The 20958-nt window shown below is 29.9% G+C and overlaps 2 protein-coding genes across 2 annotated transcripts; one reads left to right on the top strand and one right to left on the bottom strand.

Annotated features, from left to right (window-relative positions):
• Positions 1–10207: 10207 nt before the first annotated feature.
• Positions 10208–14376, bottom strand: LOC130823713 (transcription factor bHLH78-like). Its single transcript, XM_057688445.1, has 8 exons — positions 13356–14376; positions 12320–12532; positions 11794–11859; positions 11477–11545; positions 11271–11342; positions 10968–11180; positions 10682–10763; positions 10208–10582 (listed from the first exon to the last, which is right to left on the bottom strand). Exons 1-8 carry the CDS (start codon positions 14067–14069, stop codon positions 10545–10547), a joined length of 1467 nt encoding a protein of 488 aa, XP_057544428.1. The 5' UTR covers positions 14070–14376; the 3' UTR covers positions 10208–10544.
• Positions 14377–16905: 2529 nt separating this feature from the next.
• On the top strand, positions 16906–20741 carry LOC130811379 (uncharacterized). The gene is made up of 9 exons (XM_057677670.1): positions 16906–16919; positions 17805–17911; positions 18087–18113; positions 18218–18313; positions 18395–18455; positions 18690–18751; positions 18899–19464; positions 19542–19685; positions 19771–20741. The coding sequence occupies exons 1-9, from the start codon at positions 16906–16908 to the stop codon at positions 20716–20718; spliced, it is 2025 nt and encodes a 674-aa protein (XP_057533653.1). The 3' UTR covers positions 20719–20741.
• The last annotated feature ends 217 nt before the right edge of the window (positions 20742–20958 follow it).

Raw genomic sequence — 20958 nt, 5'->3', positions numbered from 1 at the left:
ATGGTTTGGATTGGATGGAGGTGTGGAGGGACAAACGGTCTGAAGGAAAGATTGAACAAATTCTGATGTTTGTTTAATACATTAATTCATTAAATTCTGTAGGTTTCATTGTCAACAGGATAGCAGGCAATCTACAACTGGAATGGTGATTCCTGTTTATTTGCCTATTTTTGGTTCTTTGGAAACAAAATTATTCAATTTTGCAAATTTCTTACTCTTCGTAATATAATATAGGAAAGTTTATATAGAATTTATTTTTATGATAACTTTTAATTAAAATTAATTTAGTTTATCGTTATGTCGAACTCTTAATTTTTGATTTTATTTTGTCTTGTTCATCGTTTTCTCTTCTTGTCATTGGTTAAAACAGGTACACTAACATCTAGTTAAAATCAACAACAAATCCACAAACTTACACTAACATCTGAGTCAAAATTGACAAGAAATCAATCCACAAACCTACTAAAAGCATTCGCTTTAATTTACACATATCTGACAATATAAGTCGAATCGAATCTATTTAATTATCTCATCAATCCTTATGCCACCCCTACAATGAGTGATGGGTGAAGTAAGTAGGCTATGCAACGAACTTGATTTTAAACTTCATTCCAATTATTAACAAATCAATGATATCAAAATCTTCCCAAAACTTTCATAGACCATTCCTTCACCCTATTATTGGTTATGAATGGTGGGATATGATAAACTTAGTTTAATTAAAGTATATCAAAATTGTACGAGGATTTTATTTTTGTTAGGAAACCATAGATAGAACAGGTTACTTGTGGCCCTATCTTTCAATGCAAACAATGCCCTACAAGATCCAACCCTAGCCATTCAAATTATATAATCTGATCTATTTGTCTTTATGAGAAAACATCTAAATAATATTATTCTATCTTTAGTAAAATTAAAAGTGGAATAACGATGCAAAATAAGAAAAAAAAAAAAATAAATTGTAGAATAAGCTAGTTGTTAAGATGGAGAAAAAGTATAAATTTACAAAAAAGAAAAGCGAGGAAAATATATGAGGCAAACTAAAATTAAAAAAAATATTAATTTATAGCAATAGAAAAAGTAATTATCATTTATCTATTTTTTTTGAGTTTTTTTGAATAAAATTAGAGGCATTTTGAGACAAGCAACAAACAATATATGAATTAAAGATGAGAAATGGGTATGAGAGTATAACATGTAGATAGTGTCCAATGTTTTAATTTCATCAAATTGCTAGGATATGAAAGAAATTGGCTCCTTTCTTTCTTCCACTACTTTATTATATATTTATATTTATTGTCCCTTATTTTCTTAGAGCATGTAGGGTTTTTTGATAGTTTGGTCCATACTAGTTGGTTATTTGAGAAAATTTATTTATGTAGTAACTAGGATATGCCCCCCCTAATGAATGACTTTATATGTAGAGCTTGATGTATATGAGGTTTGTACTAAAAAGTGTATGTTAGTAAATCTACAAACTTTATGAAGGGATGTTTTTAAGGTCTAAAACCCATGATCCAATGATTATATACACCTCTAATATAAATTACTCAATGAAGTACTAATTTTATTTCAAAAAAATTTACTACTAATAATTTGAATGAATATTTATTAGAGTGCTTTTAACCTAAGTATTAGTCATTTCTAGTGTTTTAGTTTTTTTGTTCCTTAAATTATGTGTAAAGAATTTTCACATCGGATCTTTATTTCTAATGGATAGATTTATCGATTTAATTCCAAAAATATGAAAGTCAAGGCTATGAGCATAACTAAAATGTAAGTTTTCACAAATGAGAAAGTCTTTACGATATGCTAATAACTAACACAAAACAAATCTAAAGTTTAGTTTGTGAAAATTCAAATAGATAATACGAAACATTTTGAGCTTTAAATTGATCTTTTGTTTGTTAAACATAAAATACAAAACATGAGACTAATACAAGATGTAGAGAAGTTGATAAACCTAATTAAATTTGATAATTTTATTTGTTATTTAGTTTCTTGCATAATTACTTCTTATTACTTGCAACACTTATCGTGTTTAATTGTACACCTTCAAACTACATTATTCAACCGTTTGCCTAACTCGTAACATAGTGAAGTTGTATTCAAGAGCTTTAGTTCTCCCTGACAAATGAAAGTGGATGGATGCAGTACTCATCATTCATAAGTGATCCGTGTAAATCTGAAACGTGTCATGCATGCATGTTCCTATACAATGAAGCTGGTGGGTACTCACCGTGACGGACCTACCTTAGGCAGGACCGGTCTAAACAAGTGTAAGCCATGCCTACGTCCAGAGCCCCAAAAAATTTTAGTTCAACTAGTACTAATGTTTGAACCTTATCATATATATACAATAGTTTAGAAGCCTATAGATAATATTTTGTCCCGAGCCCCTAAAAACTTAGAGTGGTGACATGCTAAATTTATACATTGTAGATTTAATTTGTAGAAAAATTAACATTTATGAATAATAGATCTATTTTAGTTATTAGGCCTATCAACGTTATCTAATTCGCCGGCTAATTTGCGATTTTTCAAAATGACAAAATTTAGTCTAAAACCAACCATAATTTGTATTTTCCGATTTGCAATTCGTAGAGAAATTAACGAATCACGTGAGTGAACCAAAAAAATTCGTGGTCTGCCTCCGGTTCTCATCGCTGATCACAGCAATGAAGTTCATAAAAATGCATAAACTGGTAAATGTTGGGATTGTCATTATGTTTGGGTGGTCAGTTTGGTGAACCAAAATTATTACTGATAATTCTTCAAGTTAGGTTCTTTTCATTTAAACTCAAACGTACAAAAATTTTGGCAATATCATACATACGATATTAACACCCTTAATTAAGCAAATTCATCATTTTTTCATTGAAACATGTTTGAATGAAAAAATTCAACTAAAAATTTGCACTTCATCATCATCATCCTACTCAATGTATCCCGCTCATAGAAAAATTATGGACAGAGTCTGATAGACGTAATATTATAAAATGTGATGTACTCTATAATGCCCCTTACAACAAGATTTTTAGCTAAAAAGAGTGGATGCATGCGTGTTGAACATATACGAATTCAAGATACCGTATACTCAATCTTCACTTCTATATGTGTGTTGAACCGACCAACTCAACTTAGAATCTTTTGTGTCATATGTTACATGATTCAGTACTAATAGGATTTGAGCCAAATGATCATTGCATAGTCTAGACAGCCTCGAGTCTAACTATAAATGATTTTAATCTACGCATCGTAATTTTTAGCTAAAAAGTGTTGATGCTTGCGTGTTGTAATCTTATAAAATGATGTACTCTATACAACGCTCCTTACACGAGATTTTTAGCTAAAAAGTGCGGATGTTGTGTGTTGAACATACACGAATTCAAGATAATACCGTACGCTTTCTATATGCGTGTTGAACCAAGTCAACTAAGATTTTTTTATGTCATATATTACCCAATTCAATACTAATATAATTTAAGCCAAATACTCATTTCATAGCCTAAACAGACTCGAGCCTAATTATAAATGCTTATAATTTACGCAACTTAATTGTTACCAACAAAAACAAAACTAGTTTTGCAAAGCTTCATAGAATCCTTGATAAGAAAGAAAGAGATGTAAAAGGAAATTTAGTAATTAATGGGTAGGAAGAGTGACAGGCTGGTAAATGGACCTTTACTGCTAAGGGAAAGGGATGTATAGTAGTGTACTCACTCTTTACAATAACACATCATAAAAGATTAAACCACAAAACATAATGTCAATTATTATTGGATTTTCACTATCAATTTCTGTCAAGTGTGAACCACCAACCTACAATGGACCCAATTTTGCCATAATAGTTTAAACTTAACTAGCCAAACACATTCATATGTTTCTATCATTCAAGGTACTTATTGTGTGATCAATTGGAAACACATTAGCTTTTCTTTGTAATAATCAGTGGCAGCCCTAAATTAGCTGATGGGTTGCATACGCTCCTCCGTTAAAAATAAATTCAAGAAAGTAATATCTAGATCTCGAACCTATGATTTATTGCTAAAATATAGATAATTAATCTCACTTTCATACCACTAGGCTGTAACATTCACATTTGTTAATTTATAACTTTTAACATAATTAATACTTTATAAGAAAACAATTACAATTAATGACTATTAAAGGAAGGGAATTAATGACTATTAGTTTTCTTAATTCTTCCATTTTCGACTCTTCTTCCTTCCAATCTCTGTTTCAGACTTCTCAAGCTGTCGAGCACCTTATTGACGGCTGGTCGCTTGCTCGTGGCACTGTTGCCGACACTATCGCCGCCATTACACCATTATTATCGACAGTCCACAACCCCACAATCCAATTTCCCATAATTATATTAGGTAAATCATTGAAATTGAATTTGAATTTCGAAATTTTTTTACTTGAGCTAGAATTTAACTAACTATTGTATTGTGAATTCAAGTATGATTTGATTTGGATTAAATTTTAATTTTCTATAAATTATGATAAAATCAATTTATTTGTGTATGATTTGGGTATTATTTGTTTATAAATCATAATTCTAATTTGCTTTAAATTATGATAATTTTAATTTTATTTGCTTTAAATTATGATAATTTCAATTTCGAATTAGAATTAGTATTTGCTTTAAAAGTATCAAAATTATGTTGAGTTTCTTTATTTATGTTGTATTCTTTCAAATTATGTTTTACTTATTTTCAAAAAAAAATTTATTTTACTTGTTGATGGAAAATAGGACGCTTTTATTAAGCTTGCAACCCCATATTTCAAATCCTAGGTCCGCCACTAGTAATAATAGTAGTAGTACCATGCATTACTATTATTACTACTCTCTATGTCCTTCTTAGTTTACATCAGGTTAAAATGAGTGAAATTTAGTTAAAAGGAAAATCAGGTTGAAAAATAAGACAAAAAAACAAATTAATGATAGAAATAAGTGGTTAAGATGAGGAGAGAATATAAGTTTGTGGATGAGATTGAAAGAATGAGAGTTGGACCATTGTCAAAAAAATAGTGCAAAATCAATGGGACAATTAAAATAAAAAGTGATGATGCAAATTAAATAAGAAAGACAGATGAAGTATTATGGAGTATGTCCTATCTTCACCTCTTCTCATTTCTACTTTGCTTCTCATTTACTTTGACTTTATACACATGTTCTTTGATGGATCTATGGATAACCAAGGGAGAGTCTAGTTTTGGATCTGTTTGATAATGTATAAATAGATTACATCTTAACTGCCTGTCAGCGTAAATTTTTAGTTCAATTGATTAATTCCTTGTAACATAATATATTAAATTTTCAAGTATTGGCTTCAAATCTCATAGATTGGACCTCAATCATCTGTATATCATAGATTAGACCTTAACTATATGTTTAATAGTGCTTCAACCACACTTCTAGCCCAAAGAAACTTATGTGATAGTTGTCCATACGTAATATAGATTGAACCTCAATCATCCACCGAAGTGATTATTATCATACCCCATAAAATCATTTAAGAGTAAGTCTTTAATAGATAGTATAAGATAGATATTTGACATTAAGAAAGAAACACAAATTATAAAAAGGTATTGAAAAAGTTCATTAATTAATTAAGTGATTATTATCATACCCCATAAAAGCTAGGGTCTTCTATTTGTTTGTTGGGTGATGGGAATCAAAGTGATGTGGTATCCCAAATCTTTAGTGGGTGGTTTAGTTTAAAGTAATATGTGCATTATACAACAGTGAATTGTATGGACTTTTTTTGAAGATCTTTTATGCTTTAATTACTAATAATCATAACTAACAATAAACAAAACCAGCTGCATCTAGAAAATGACTTTTTAACTGTGCATCTCCATTCTAACTCTATCTTCTCTTTCTCCAACTTGTTATAGTCCAATCTCAACCAGTACCATCCAAAGGAATCCAAATCACTATACAATCTAGTGGATAGGTTTATTTACTTTTTCAGATTAGTGGAGGACACTGTTTATATATAGCTAAAAATTGTCATCTTAGGTCCCTATGATCAAAGAATCTAAGCTCGGGCCATCATGTCTAGGTTATGATGCGAGTTATTTGATTAAAACAAGCTATTAATATTAAATTTTATGATTTAATATAACATATAAGAACACACCTATAGAAGTACTGATTTTCATCCCACCTTATAATAGTAACGTTCAATCCTGATCAAGTCGTCCATGTTAGATTATTCAGCTTACAGATTGACTTGATTCATAGTACATATATAATCTCTGTTTTTTTATACTTGCACCAAAACTAACTTTTGCACTATTCATCGTTTGATAGTATTTTGCATATTGCGATTATCATACGAGAAAAACATATAGTCATGCAGAATTTTGTTTTATTCATCTCGTCGCATAAATTTTATTATAATTTTTAGTTATTTATAACTCTAGATATAAACAATTCGACAAATGAATTGAGCTACGTAAGAAGATACTCATAAAATCTTGAATGTTTTTTTTTTATGGATGAGTTGGAGACAAAAAAATGTGTTATGCTAGTTGAATTTTAACAAAACTAGCTTGATTCAAAGTACCATAGAATTGATATAAACTTTAGTGATGTGCTAAATATGTGCATAGTGAAAAAAGAGACAGATTGCATTTCTCGCTTGTTCGTTGATTTCTAAACAAGAAAAGAATATATTATGTAGGAGTAGTAATTTTTGTATGTCATATAGTAGAATTGTTTAATATGTGGTCTAATTGTGGTATCCATGACTTTCTCCATTACTATTTATCCATAAATGAAATCAGAAAAAGACTTTTACTCCTTATGAATACTGATCCATAATTTATCTAAATATATATTATTTAAAATTTTGTTTTATCCACTAAAAATTATATAAATAGTTTGGACACTAACGGCCCATTTGGTTGATGGTAATGAAGTAATAAGAATGAAATGTTATAATGACAATAGTAATGAAGGAATGGATATGAGAATTGGTAATGAAGATTCTTTTGTTTGGTGTGCATGACTAAAGAATGGTAATGGAAGATAATGTTCCATTGATTGCATTTGGTTGTTAGTAATAAAAAATGGTAATGACACTTAGTTTCATTATTGTATATTTGTATCTAAAAGCATTATTGTATCTAAATTATTCTATCTAAATTATTCTATCTAATGATTCTTTTTTTAATAATAATATTTTTTTGGATAATTACATACATTACCTTTTTTTTTTCTTCATTATTTTTTTTCTTCAGCTCGAAACAACATTACCTTATTTTATTACTACAATAATACTTCATTACCATTACAGCTTAATACCAGGTTGTTTGATGGTAATAAAAATGGTCCTTTTTGGTAATTTCAATACCTTATTTTATTACCATCCATTACCATTGAAAGCATCCAAACAACCAACTTTTTTATTACTTAATTTTATTACCATTACTGCTCTCTAATACCATGTACCAAATGGGCCGTAAATGTTTTTGTTTAAAAAATAATATTGTTCAAATCCAAAACAATGATTAATTGATCACTAACTTCGTTGTCGAACTCTTCATTACATCTTAAGTATCCGTGTGACTGGCTGTGTCGTACTATCGACACTTGAACAAGAGAAAGACTCATGTACGCTTTATTATAGACCAAAAATATTATATTTTACCATTATTTAATTAGGTCGGACACATAAACACATACGTATCCCTATCAAATATACATGAGTTTTCTAGTCCGGATATTAGAGATCTCCATCGGAATATACAATAATTTGACAATGAAGCAAAAAAATTACTCACCAAAATCATCAAATAAATGAAACAAAAATTAACAACATCTCCTTTAATTCTTTGTCCAAGACAGGAATCACAAATGCCAACCTGGTAGTAAAAATTCAACGCATATGACAGGTCACAAGAGTAAAGAATCAACCAAACACCAAAAAACCATAGATCTGTCTCACAGTGGGACACGTGCTATATATGTGTTAAACAACCCAATTAATTAAGTAGTCCAATTAATATAAATTATTAGCTTTAAGTTTTTTGTTTTAAACTCGTCTCACCGAGAGATAGTTTATTATAAAAATAGGTCAAATAAACCATAGCTTTTTTTTTAATAACAAATACATAAAATTTATCTAATATTTTCATTTGTTTTTACAGTTTCCAAAAAATGCATTTGAGCTTTAATATCCATTAATGTATTTCATAAAAAAGTTACAAAACATATTAAATAATTAATACATTTTGATAAAATCTAAAAACATCTCAAACGAATATCCTTAAACTTACAAATATTTACGAAAATTATATAAAAAAATTTCTGTCATCAAATAAAATATTATTAGTGGGAACATGAAATGGGAAGAAAGGGATTAGAAAGTTTCTTAGGATTCCAACCCATGAAATCCATATGTATATAGAGTGCATCAAAATCAAATTTAGACCAAGGATGATTTTGTCCCTACCTAACAGCTGCGTACCAATAGAGTCTTGTTCCCATAACTTACATGAATATTAAATACCTCTATAAGGTCATTTTATTTATTCAATAATTATGGATTGCGAATTATATTTTATTTCAATTTTTTTCAGATTTTCAGTTCAAGTAAAAATTTATATGAAATATTATGAGTTTAATTTTTATTTAGCTCTTTCTTCTCTTATCTCGCCCCTAATTAAAATTTACCATCACCTAATTTTATTTTATTTTTTTTGTTTTTAAACATCAATAGCCTTATCACATCAAAAACCTAAATCAATGACTAAGACGCCAATATATCTTATATACATTATAACAGCTCTTTATACGAGAGTGTTTTGGGCTAAAAATGGTAATGGAGCACACATTTCCTTCTATTTGACGCTAATAATTCCGTTTGTAAGGACTGACGATGAGATTTAACGCATAATCTGGACTTTTAATTTCATGTCAACATATTTTATCAGAAACCTTTTGGTAAACCAGTCTTGACAATAATGTCAAAACCTAAGTTCCAAAAATTTGAAATCGACTCGGTAAAACATAAAAAATATGATGAGATATAACTAAGTTTTGCTAAGCTAATTTTCAAAAACATACCGCTAACCCTCCTTTAAATTACCCCTAATAAACATAAACAACTTAAAAGTTTTGAGGTCTTTTTCATACGGCTAGACTGAGCGTAACGTAATTCGTCACTCAATATTTAGCACTAGCCAATCAATGAAGAACTTTAATTTTCAAAGAATTTTCTTACCAATTATCAAATTGAAAATAACAGCATTAATATTATGCAAAATGATTGTCAATTCGACTATTTATGTTTTGTTCTTTGTTGATGTGAAAAGGGTCAAGAGCAATGGAAACTTAAAGGAGAACTCTTTATTGTTTGTGTCCATGTTATAATCATGTGGATGGTTCCTCTCTCAATTTCATTGAAAGATAATGATAAGAACAAAACCTTAATCACATAAATTTGGATATTATCTCTCTAACATTTTTTCTTCTGACCAATAGTAATTACGGTATGTTCTTTTCAACTTATTAAAATCGAAGATGAGTAGTTTAATAGTCATAAAGAGTCAAACCATAATTTTTCGTAAGTAATCTATGACTCAATCATTATAACTTGGACATAAAATATCCTTTTCACGGATATGGTGAAGAAGCACACCTCCTCTGAATGAGAAAAGAGAACATCTCTCGAAATATGGTCGATAATGTTTAAAAAAATAAAAATTTCAAAATCGTAAAACAACTGCATCAAAAGAGTTATTAACGTGAAAAACTTCTAACGATCCTATTATATTAGTATAAGGTAAATCGAACACTGATCTCTGCATGTGTACTAAACCAATTCGTCCATAGTGTTTCTTTGTTATATGATACACAACAAAAAGGTAATAATGTTTTAATCAAATGATATGAACCATGACCTAAACAAATTGGAACGTGAATTCCACCTTTATTTAGGGCATATAAGATATTTAGTACGCAAATCTCTATCAATCACTATTAAGTCGATCACTTCTAAAGATAATGGCAACACATTCATTAACAAGGATTATAGAGCCACAAAAAAATAGGATAAGAATGTGGTAAGTTCATAATACAAGATAATGTTGGGAACAAATGCTAGTGTGTCAAAAGGCATAATACCTTTCTTGTTCTCCAATCTTTTAATTTATCTACTATTACAATTTATGCTAAATCTCTTACAAATGTAATAATAATAATAATAATAATAATAATAATAACAATAATAATAATAATACAGAATTCCCATCTCTGGGATTGCAATTAGTTTCTAAAATTATACAAATTTTCAAGATGTTTCGTAATAATTCTCGAAAAGAAAAAAAAATTGAATCGGCTACTTAGAGGTAATCTTCGGAACAGGAAGAAAAATTCTCGAGCCATCGATTGATCTCAATTTTACTTGTAGAATAATAATCGTATGTCCAAATGAACATTTTTCGGTATATACATGTTCAACCTTGTTGTAATGGAAGGCTAAACTGATAGAAATTGAAACAATGGTTGATGAAAATTGTCGTAGTCATAGCTCAACTTTCATTTGGGCATTTGGAAGTGTACCTAATTAATCAACCAAATATAAATTTAGCTAATTTTAGAAACAAGCAAAAAAATATATTCAACACCAATAATTTTTTAAAGTTTAATCTTAATTCTTACCTAATGGTAAATTTTGTGCTTGATTATGCACAATTCCCATTTGTACAATACTTTGGAGATCATCCTCCCAAAGAGTTGGTAGCTGCAAAAGATCATAAAATCAATACAATATTTGATTGGGTCGAGTTAACATATGTATAGAACTAACTCAGCTCGACACTTTCCAGTGTTATACGTTACATAAATCAAAATTAATGGGTTTTCCGGTCAATTGATCCGGTCCAACTCCGAGGTAGGCCCGAGCAACATTATTCAGGAGAATATTATGCTTAAATTTGCAATGTACCTGAGCCGATGAGTCGACAAATCGGTCGATCGAGTGCAAAGGGGCATCCGGGTTTGTTGGGAAAGGACTCTCAATCCCATTTGGAACACCATTTTGCAAAGGTAATGACATGGGTTGGGTGGATTGATGGTAATCAAAGGGGAATGTTTGTGCTGAATTTTGTTCTATTGGGTATATTGATTGAGGCAATGATGACCCTCTAGATTGAAACACCTATAATATTAACATACAAAAAATTATCAGAAATTTACAGAAAACTGCAATGTAGCAAATTTAATGGAACATAAAAATAGACAGACTTACATCTTTGGAGAGAAGAGTTTCCATATTGAACTCCATTCTAGGATTTACGGTTGCTAATTTCATAGAAAGGAACTGCAAAATATATTAAATTTTAACATAATTAAGACAATATTATTGAGCTATAATTAATATATACTCTACAAAATTAATTCAGAATTTTCCTTAAAAATACAATAAATGAATATGATGTTACAATTGAAGCATACCTCAACTTGGTGCTGTAATGATTGTACATAGTTTATAATCTCATCAAGAATTGTGGCTTTCCCTGTAACCTATGACCCAAAAGAAGAATATATGCATTAATTTCAAGATGATCATCATCATTAATATAATATCCCGCTCGAACACAGGATTTGGATGAGAGGATGTAACGGACAATCTATATCGTACTTCTTTAAAAAAAAGATTATAGGAATGTTGTCAATTTACTTCTTAATTTCACAATTATTTTTGAAAATCCATCCAAAAATTGACCAATTTATAAATTTAAACCATCAAATTATGAAAAAAAATTAAGTACCTTATTGCAACCAGGAACAAGATCTTGAAGAAACTTCATTCTTTCACTAATTTTCTCTCTTCTAACCTGTAAATCCATACAAAAAACACACAAAATAAGAACAAAAACTTGAGTTATCCTAGTTTAACATGAATAAAACGAAACCGAGTCTAACTCAACTCGATCTGAAACAGCTCTCATTCAAAAATCTAATCATATTGTCAAGATAACATAAAAATCAAAGTTAACCCGATTCGAAATATCATACCCTAAAACCCATCAAACAACCAAATATACACCTCTAAATTTTACACTAAAATCTTCATTTTCGTAAATCTATGTTACTTGAATTCGAAAACTCATAAACACTGCTTAGAGGTGAAAAAACAGACTCGACAATCTGATATTTACCTGACTTTATAACCGAACCTGATTTGACCTGAATTAGAAACGGATTTACATATAAAAACCTATATGAACATAAAATTTGAATTCAAACCGACCTAACGAAATTAGCAGACCACATGAGTATGAAGAAACATTATACCCTTTCAGCAAGACTATGACTATCAGTAGCTTGGCCTCTTCTTGCTCTGACATGAATATAGTCTTTTGGAGGCTCTGGCTTTGATGCTTCCTTATTATTGTTGGTTTTCTGTTTCTCTTTGTTGGAATTAGTCTCTTCTGCATTTTCTTTTTTAGCTTCTTTATGATCTACTTTGCTTCTTTTTGCATTTGATTCTTCATTCTCTTCCTCAATCTGTAGAAATAAAATTTGACTTAAATTAAAAAAAAGAAAAGAAAAAAGCTCAATATTACATTATTTTCAATTATTTGTGGTTATTTACTCCCTTGTCATTTAGTGCACCAAAAATACGGTCATATACTCTTATTGCAAGCAATTACAATTTTTTATATCAAAATGAAATAAAAAAATTAAAGGGTACCAAAATGTGAAATTGATTCGTCAATTAATGAAAAAGGAAAAGAAAAGGGAAAATAATGTATAAAAGGTGTTAATATGATCTATCACTGGTTCATCACCATGATTAATCCACTACTACAATAAGACAAGTCATTGACGGTGGGGTATTTGAAAAAAAAAATAAATTATTAGATAATTTGAACTTATTTTGACGAATAATCAGTCAAATTACATAATTTTAATGTTTGATAAATTAATTAATTAAATTAGTTTATTATTTTAAATAAATTAATTTTAAATAAGCTATCCGTCGACCACATGCCCAAAATCAATTAATCAAATCAATTACTCTATCTGAGTAATTATGAAATTTATAGACCATTTGTAACTTCTTGTAAATTACTTGGTTAGAAAAAAAAAATCAACTATTAATAGTGTGGAGTATTTTTTATGTCAACTAATCATTATAATTTAATTATCAGTAAAAGGAAAAATGTACAGAAATGAAGTTTTCTCAAGAAAATACAAAATTACCCATAATTCAGAAAGTCAAATACAGTAAAAATATTGTAATTAAAAAACTCAAACATTAATTTATAAAATGACTAATTTATTAATAAATTAAATTAATAAAATTGGGTAATTTTTTATATTTTACCTTGTCATTTTTAGCAGGGGAAGAAGGAGAATCCTTGACTTTAGCCTTAGAAACAGACTTCCTTTTCCTTGAATTTGCATTATTTTGAGCTTTAACACCAATTTCACCTTCTGTGTTTTGCTCAGAAACTGCAAAACTTTCATTAAATTCGCCATTTTCACCCAAATTCTTATCGGAATTAACCCTAGATAATTTCCCAGATTCCAATTTCAACCCTGATCTACCATTATCATTATCAATTTGACTCCCATTATTCCTAAAACAAGAAAATTTAGCAGCTCTTTCAACAAATCCAGGGTCAGTATTAAAAGATCCCAAATTTTGCTGAATTGGGTAATTCCCAGAATTATTACCCACCATTAATAAAGAAGAAAGATTGAATTTTGAAGGTGGGGAATTCAAAGGTGTGCTATAACAAGAAGTATTTGTACTGTTATTTCCTGTTGCAATGCAAGATAATTGAGGTGAAATATCACCAGAATCACAAATACTTCCTAGCCGTCCGATTAGTTCTCTGATCATCATACCATCACCTACACCATTAGATGATGTTATTGTAGGGGATGATACAATTGAACTAAGTGTTGACTCAAATGGGTCATTTTGATCCATGGAATTGGAATTTTCCCAATTGGGTTGGAAATAACAATTTGAGAGTTGATCAATTGAGATTTCCATTAACCCATAATTTGGGGAATTTAATTCTTTTTCCATTTATGAAAATTATAAAAAAAAAATATGTGTAAAGTTACTAAAATTGAATTATGAGATAATATAAAGTTAGGTTCTTTGGGGGTGAATTTGTGGAGAAAATATAATAAAAGAAGGATTTATGAAGAAAAAAGGGGGGAGGAAAAGAGTGAGCTCTTCTAGTTCACTCAATTGACAAAAAGAGATGGGTGAGATAGAAAGTGATGGAACCAAAACAAGAGAGAGAAAGAAAGAGTGAAAAAAAAAAGAGAGGTGTGGATTGTGGAAATGAGGAAAGTGGAAATGAAGGAAAGACAATTGGAAGAAATACTCTAGATTTTCTGCTGGTTCTGACTTTTTTTCCATTATTTTTTCTTTATGAATAAAATAGATTAATTAATTAATGACTTTTTTTTAGTAATCTTTGACAAATGGCCAGTAGTTGGTAGATGTTAGAATTACTGATTTGATCGGTTTATTTTATTGATTGATTTGATCAGGTAATATTGAATTCTCTGCTATGAACAGTTTGTTCAATAATAGCTTGTTCAAAACAACCAAATACTAGTTATTTTACAAAAAATCTCTTACTAACATTAGATGTTTTGACTATCCAAGATCTAATTGTATAAACAAATTAAAATTATTCAATAAGCTATTTTACCAAAAATCTCTTAGTTTTTGTTTATATTTTCTTGTTGTCCTCTTTGTTATTAAGTATCACAAATTCTTGTGAGAGACAGTCTCTTTGAGAAACCATCTCTAATTGAACTGGCCCAAAAAAAATATAGAGTAAGCTACTCAGTAGGCATTAAGAATATTTTAAGTAGGCATTTAGAATATTATAAGTACTTAAGTACTTACTCAGTGGGTATTAAGAATATTGTAATTAGGCAATAAAGATATTGTAATAGGCATTAAGAATATGGAAAAATAGGCTAGTAGGCTAAGTTTTTCGATATGCTCTAAGAATATTGTAAGTAGGCATTTTAAGTACTTTTTCGGTGGACATTAAGTATATTGTAAGTAGGCGTTAAAGATAATGTAAGTAAGCATTAAGGATATAGTAAGTGAACATTAAGATTTAATGGGCTGGGCTTAAAAGACCCACCGTATTAGTATTTGGTTGTTGATTCTTAGTTACTTCCTCTATCTTATGAGTTGGCTGTAAGCTAAGTAGATAGTTGGTGCTTTCTAAAAGAAAGAGTAAAAAAATATGTGATTGAGAAGAAAAAATAAATTAAATTGTATAGATAAATTCAAAAAAAGATGGGTAATAACTAGAAATAAGAATATAGAAATCCTTTAACTTATTCAACATTTTTTATATATTTTTGCTAACAATATTTTTTGCCACATTTTAACCGGCTACTGTATGTACATGTCAATATAGCACCAAATATAGTACCATTTGTCATGCGTTAATACAATTCGGATAAGATTTGTATCAAAATTTCATATCTAACAAATAATAAAATGGCAGTGCCTTATTTTAATTTGTTTGTTACTTGGTTATTGTTCGGCAAAAAAATTTACAATTTTAATTAAAGTGTGATCAATAAATTAAAATAGAGAGTATATTATCATTTCAAATGTCTTTGACTTTTTTATTAAATGAAAATCTCCTTGTATAAAAAAAACAAGAAAAAGAAAATTAATATTAATACCACATTTTCAAGAAAATCAAACTCTTATGTTGTTGGCATTGATGTTGGTTTTTCTTCCCTAAATTCTAAATTTGGGTTGGAACGCTGAACGGTAATTGCAATTATCGTGATACGCCGTAACAGGCGGTGGGCTAAATGCCGGGCCTTCAACGTCAAACCATCACCGGATCATGCAAAAGTCTTTTATCAAATAACTGTAAACTAATTTTTTTTTAATAATACCTTATTCACTAATAAAGAGTTATATGACATCTATGTCAGAGATAGAAATTAGCAAATACATAACAATTTTAACCAAAGATAATTCAAAATTAACAAAACTACGATCGTTGTATATAAGATCTGACAATTCTAAATATCTTCTTACACATAGTTGTTTGACACAGCCCTTCTACGAGGGGGTCTTTCGATCTGTTGTAGTCTTGAGATAGAATTGAATTTAATATAGTTGATGGTAATTGCAATTTTGGTGTCTGCTGCATTATCGCATTAATCTCTACCAACAAATTAATTACAAACCAACCTTCATAACTCCAAACTCACACGAACAAATATCAAAAACCAATATATGGGTAGAATCAACCCAATAAATAGATAGAATAATTTTCTTGTAGGGGCTATCAAAAGGTTGATAATAGCCCAAATCAACTATAGAGATTAAAGTTTTTTTTAGAGAGAGAAGGGAGAAAAGGAGAGGGAGGCGGTTTTTTTCTTTTAAATTGTGTATTTATTTAAAAATAACAAATATTTTTTAGCAAACTTTATTGTACCTTTTAAATGGAGAAACATATTAATTTGTAATTTTTAAGATTAGTTCATAAAAAATAGCATAATCATGTTCATACAAGACTTTCTTCTCATATCATAGTTACGAGTTTTATTTACATTTGCCCTACTTCCTAGTACTTAATAAGATTCCAACACTAAACATTAAAAAATAATTACTCCATTTTATATTGTTTGTTTTATATGTTTCAAATATTTGATATATGAAAGAGAAATTTTAAACGATTGTTCATGATATAAAAAAAATCAAATATATTTAATATGAAATCTTGTTAGATATTTAAATATATATTTTTTATAATTTTTCATAAAGTGCATTTGTAAATGTATATTAAGGCTTATATTATTGTTATTAAAATGTGTAAAAAAAAAAGTCAAATATATATATATAACTAAAAGTTAACATTATGAAAGGTGGAAAGTAATTTTTCAAAATTAAAATATCAAACTTGCCCATTGAATGAAGCACCACTACAAAAGTAATCGGCTAATCGCAAGGAATTAATGAGAAAAATATATAAAAATCAAACTGATCAAATTTTTAAAAAGTGGTTCACATTCTCCAATCACTTACAATTACAAAGTTACAAATATACAAATTTACAATTACGTCCTTTTGAATTTGTTAATTTCCTATAATAATTAATAACACATCTAATAAAGAAAAATTGCCATCGGCAATTGATTTTGGTCAAACGACCACATTGAAATAATTGATAACGAAAAACTGTCTCCTAAATATTAACCTTATAATTATATTAGCTTTAGTAACCAAATAAGTGAAAGTCATAAGGATTATGTAGGAGATTAGGAGCGCATAACAAATATATATATATATATATATATATATATATATATATATATATATATATATATATGCGTGTATATATATATATATATGTGTGTATATATATATATATGTGTGTGTATATATATATATATATATATGTGTGTATGTGTGTATATATATATTTATATATGTGTGTGTGTATATATATATATATATATATATATATATATATATATATATATATATATATAACTTAGCTAGTATACAAAATTCAAAAATACAATATTATTATTATTAGGCAAAATGTTAAAAAAATACCTAACATAAACCCAACTTTGCAAATAACTACCTTAAATAAAAAATTTTGCAAAAAACTACCTTACATAATACAATATTTTGCAAAAGACTACCTTGTAACGGAATTAGGCGTTTGACCGGTAATTTTGACGTTGACCAGCACGTGCCAGTCACGTGTTACCCTTATTAACCTAATTCTCCTTTCTCCCAAATTCGCAGCACTCAATCCTGCTCTCTTCCAGCCATTCTTCCTGAAGCTTTCACCTTCTCATTTCGCTCCCATCCAGCTGTAAGATCAAGTTCATTGGAATTTCTAAGCAAATCCGGTATGTACTACTAATTAATTATGGTTTTGTTCTTCTTTGTTGCATCTTAGTTATAATTTTAAATTTTTTCGTTTTCAGATTTGCTTCTTCCTGCAGCGTTTTTTGTATTTGAATTTGTTGTTTCATATCTTTTAATTTGTAATTTGATTGTTGTTGTATCTGAATACTGTATTAGGGTTCTTAAAATTAGCTATATCAATCCGTAAGAATTAGCTAAGATGAAGAAATTGACAATCCGTAAAAAAGCCATTGATTCGAAAAAGAAGCAGTGAGAGTTGTCAACTGAGGTGGGTAATGTAAGGGTAGATGATGTCTTGATTAAAAGTTCTGAGTTGGTTTTAGCAAATGTAGATGGTAATGCTGATGAGGTTGAGGATAGTAGTAGTGATGATGATTATACATGTGTTAATGAAGATGAATATGAGGATGATTCTGATTTGTTTGCGGAAAATGTAGTTTATGGTCTTGATGATGTGTTTATAGATGATGAGGAAATTAGGTTGATATTAGATAAGGAGGTTGATGAGCAAAACAACACAGACATGTACTTTAATGATGATGAACCGCAGTCTGATGATTATGATTTGAGTGCCTTGAATGATGATGAGGAAGGTATATGCAGCTATCCTACATTCAACCCTGAGGTTGATTTCAAGGGTAAGATTAATTTGTCTTTAGGCCTTAAGTTTCCTTCGACATATGTGTTTAGAAAAGCACTAAGGTACCATGCTATTGAATGTGGTTACAATTATTATTACCTGCATAATGGTACAAATAGGATCAGTGTGTATTGCTACAACAGATGCGATTGCATGAAATTGAAAGGTAGAATTGTGAACTGTGTTTGTGGGAAGGAGAAGAAGTGTTATTTTAAGGTTCATGCCGTGAAATTGAAAGATGAGGAGACAGTTCAAATAAGGAGTTATTTTCCAAACCACACATGTGGTCACCAACACCAAAATAAGAAAGTCACTGCTTTGTATTTAGCTGAGAAATACATAGATGATTGGAGGGACAATCCAACTTGGGAATTAAAGGCATTTAAGAAACGGGTTAATAGAGAGTTAGGTTGTGAAGTGAAGTATTCTAAGTGTTACATGGTTAAAAGAATTGCAATGAAAATGCTATATGGTGATGCTAGTGAAGAGTATAGCAGGGTTTGGGATTATGCGGAAGCAATAAGGACGTTTAATCCAGGAAGCACAACAATCGTTAAATGCATTGGAATAGACACACCCCCACCTTTGTTCCAAAGGATGTATATATGCTTGACAGCGTGTAAGGAGGGGTTTGTAGCTGGCTGTAGGCCTATTATAGGTGTTGATGGGGCACATCTGAAGGGAATTTTCCCTGGGGTTTTGTTGACTGCTGTTGGTAAAGATGGGAACAATAATATCTTTCCCATTGCATGGGCTGTGGTTGAAACTGAAAATGTAGAAACATGGATTTGGTTTCTAAATCTTCTGATGGAAGACCTTAGGTCGGTAACTGCATCGAGTAGTTGGGTTCAAGCAGAAGGTGAAGCTTTCACCTTCATGAGCGATAGGCAAAAGGTAATTTCTTGTTAATACGTTTCTTGTTTCAAATGTAACTAATGTTATAACCCTAAAAAAACTTGTGTAAAATGCAGGGTTTGGTTGAAGCTTTGAACTCAGTGGTTCCTGAATGTGAAATTAGGTTCTGCTGTAGACATATATGGGCGAACTTCAAGATCAAGTTCCCTGGAGAGTTGTTCAAACAACACTTTTGGAGTGCAGCCAGAGCCTACAACAAGGTATGGAATCATTTATGTTTATAGAATCATTTAGATACAGAAATGAATGTAATGTCAAACTAATTAGTAACAATTTACGTTACAGAATCATTTTGATAGAGAAATGAATGTAATAAAGAATATTTCTATTGACGCATATGCATATCTAGCTGCTATTCCTGCAAAACATTGGGCTAGGCATGCTTTTTGTAGTAGGAGTAAGTCTGGGATGTTATTGAACAATATTTGTGAGGCATTCAACAATGTGTTAGTAGAAGCAAGGGCGAAGCCTATAATTTCTCTAATGGAGTGGATTAGGAGATATGTAATGCAACGAAGCGCAGCCAAAAGGGAAGGGTTGAGTAACTTTCAAGGTGAGTTGATGCCAGCTATCACTAAAATTATTGAAAAAAATGCAAAAGAAATATATGGTTTAAGGGTAATCCCAGTGGATGTGTATGAGTTTGAGGTGGATGATATTGAAGACTGTTACGTTGTAAACTTGGCCAATAGAACTTGCCATTGTGGAAGTTGGGACCTTATAGGGATTCCTTGCAAACATGCCGTTGCTTGTATTGTGCTTAGAAAATTAGATGCCAAAGACTTTGTCCACGAGGCGTATCTCGTAGAAACGTATCGAAAAACGTATAGTCCAAAGTTTTATGGTATGCCAGGACACAAAATGTGGCCAACAACCACTTTAGCCAAACCACTTCCTCCACCATATAGAAAGATGCCTGGAAGGCCTAACAAGAGGAAAAGAAAGAAGGAAGTTGGTGAAGGTAAAGGAGGAAAGAAGGCTGCATGTGCTATTAAAGAATTCAAGCAACGGAGATGTGGTAATTGCGGTGAAGTTGGTCACTACAAAAAGGGCTGCAAAAATCAACCTAAACCACCACCAACAAAGACCAAGTCAAAAGGTGGAAGGCCTAAAATGGGATCTTCTTCTACTCAACAATCTACAACGAATGATGTGCCTAGCTCCAGTGGTCAACAACAAACGCAGTTAAATGCATCTACTTCATGTGTAATGGATCAAAATAGTCAAATATAGACTTGTACTATGTTGAATTAAGTTGCTGTACTGATCATTGTTGAATTTAGTTAATTGTATTTTAGCAAATGAACTGATCATTGCTGTACTGATCATTGCTGATCTCAACAATTTAGTTAATTGTACTATGTTGAATTAAGTTGCTGTACTAAACCTTGTTGAATTTAGTTAATTTTATTTTAGCAAATGAACTGATCATTGCTGATCTCAACAATTTAGTTAATTGTACTATGTTGAATT

Source organism: Amaranthus tricolor, chromosome 1, assembly GCF_026212465.1.
Source record: "Amaranthus tricolor cultivar Red isolate AtriRed21 chromosome 1, ASM2621246v1, whole genome shotgun sequence".
NCBI classification, from domain to species: domain Eukaryota; kingdom Viridiplantae; phylum Streptophyta; class Magnoliopsida; order Caryophyllales; family Amaranthaceae; genus Amaranthus; species Amaranthus tricolor.
Note: the sequence above shows the minus strand (reverse complement) of the source record. Positions and strands in the feature narration are given on the sequence as shown.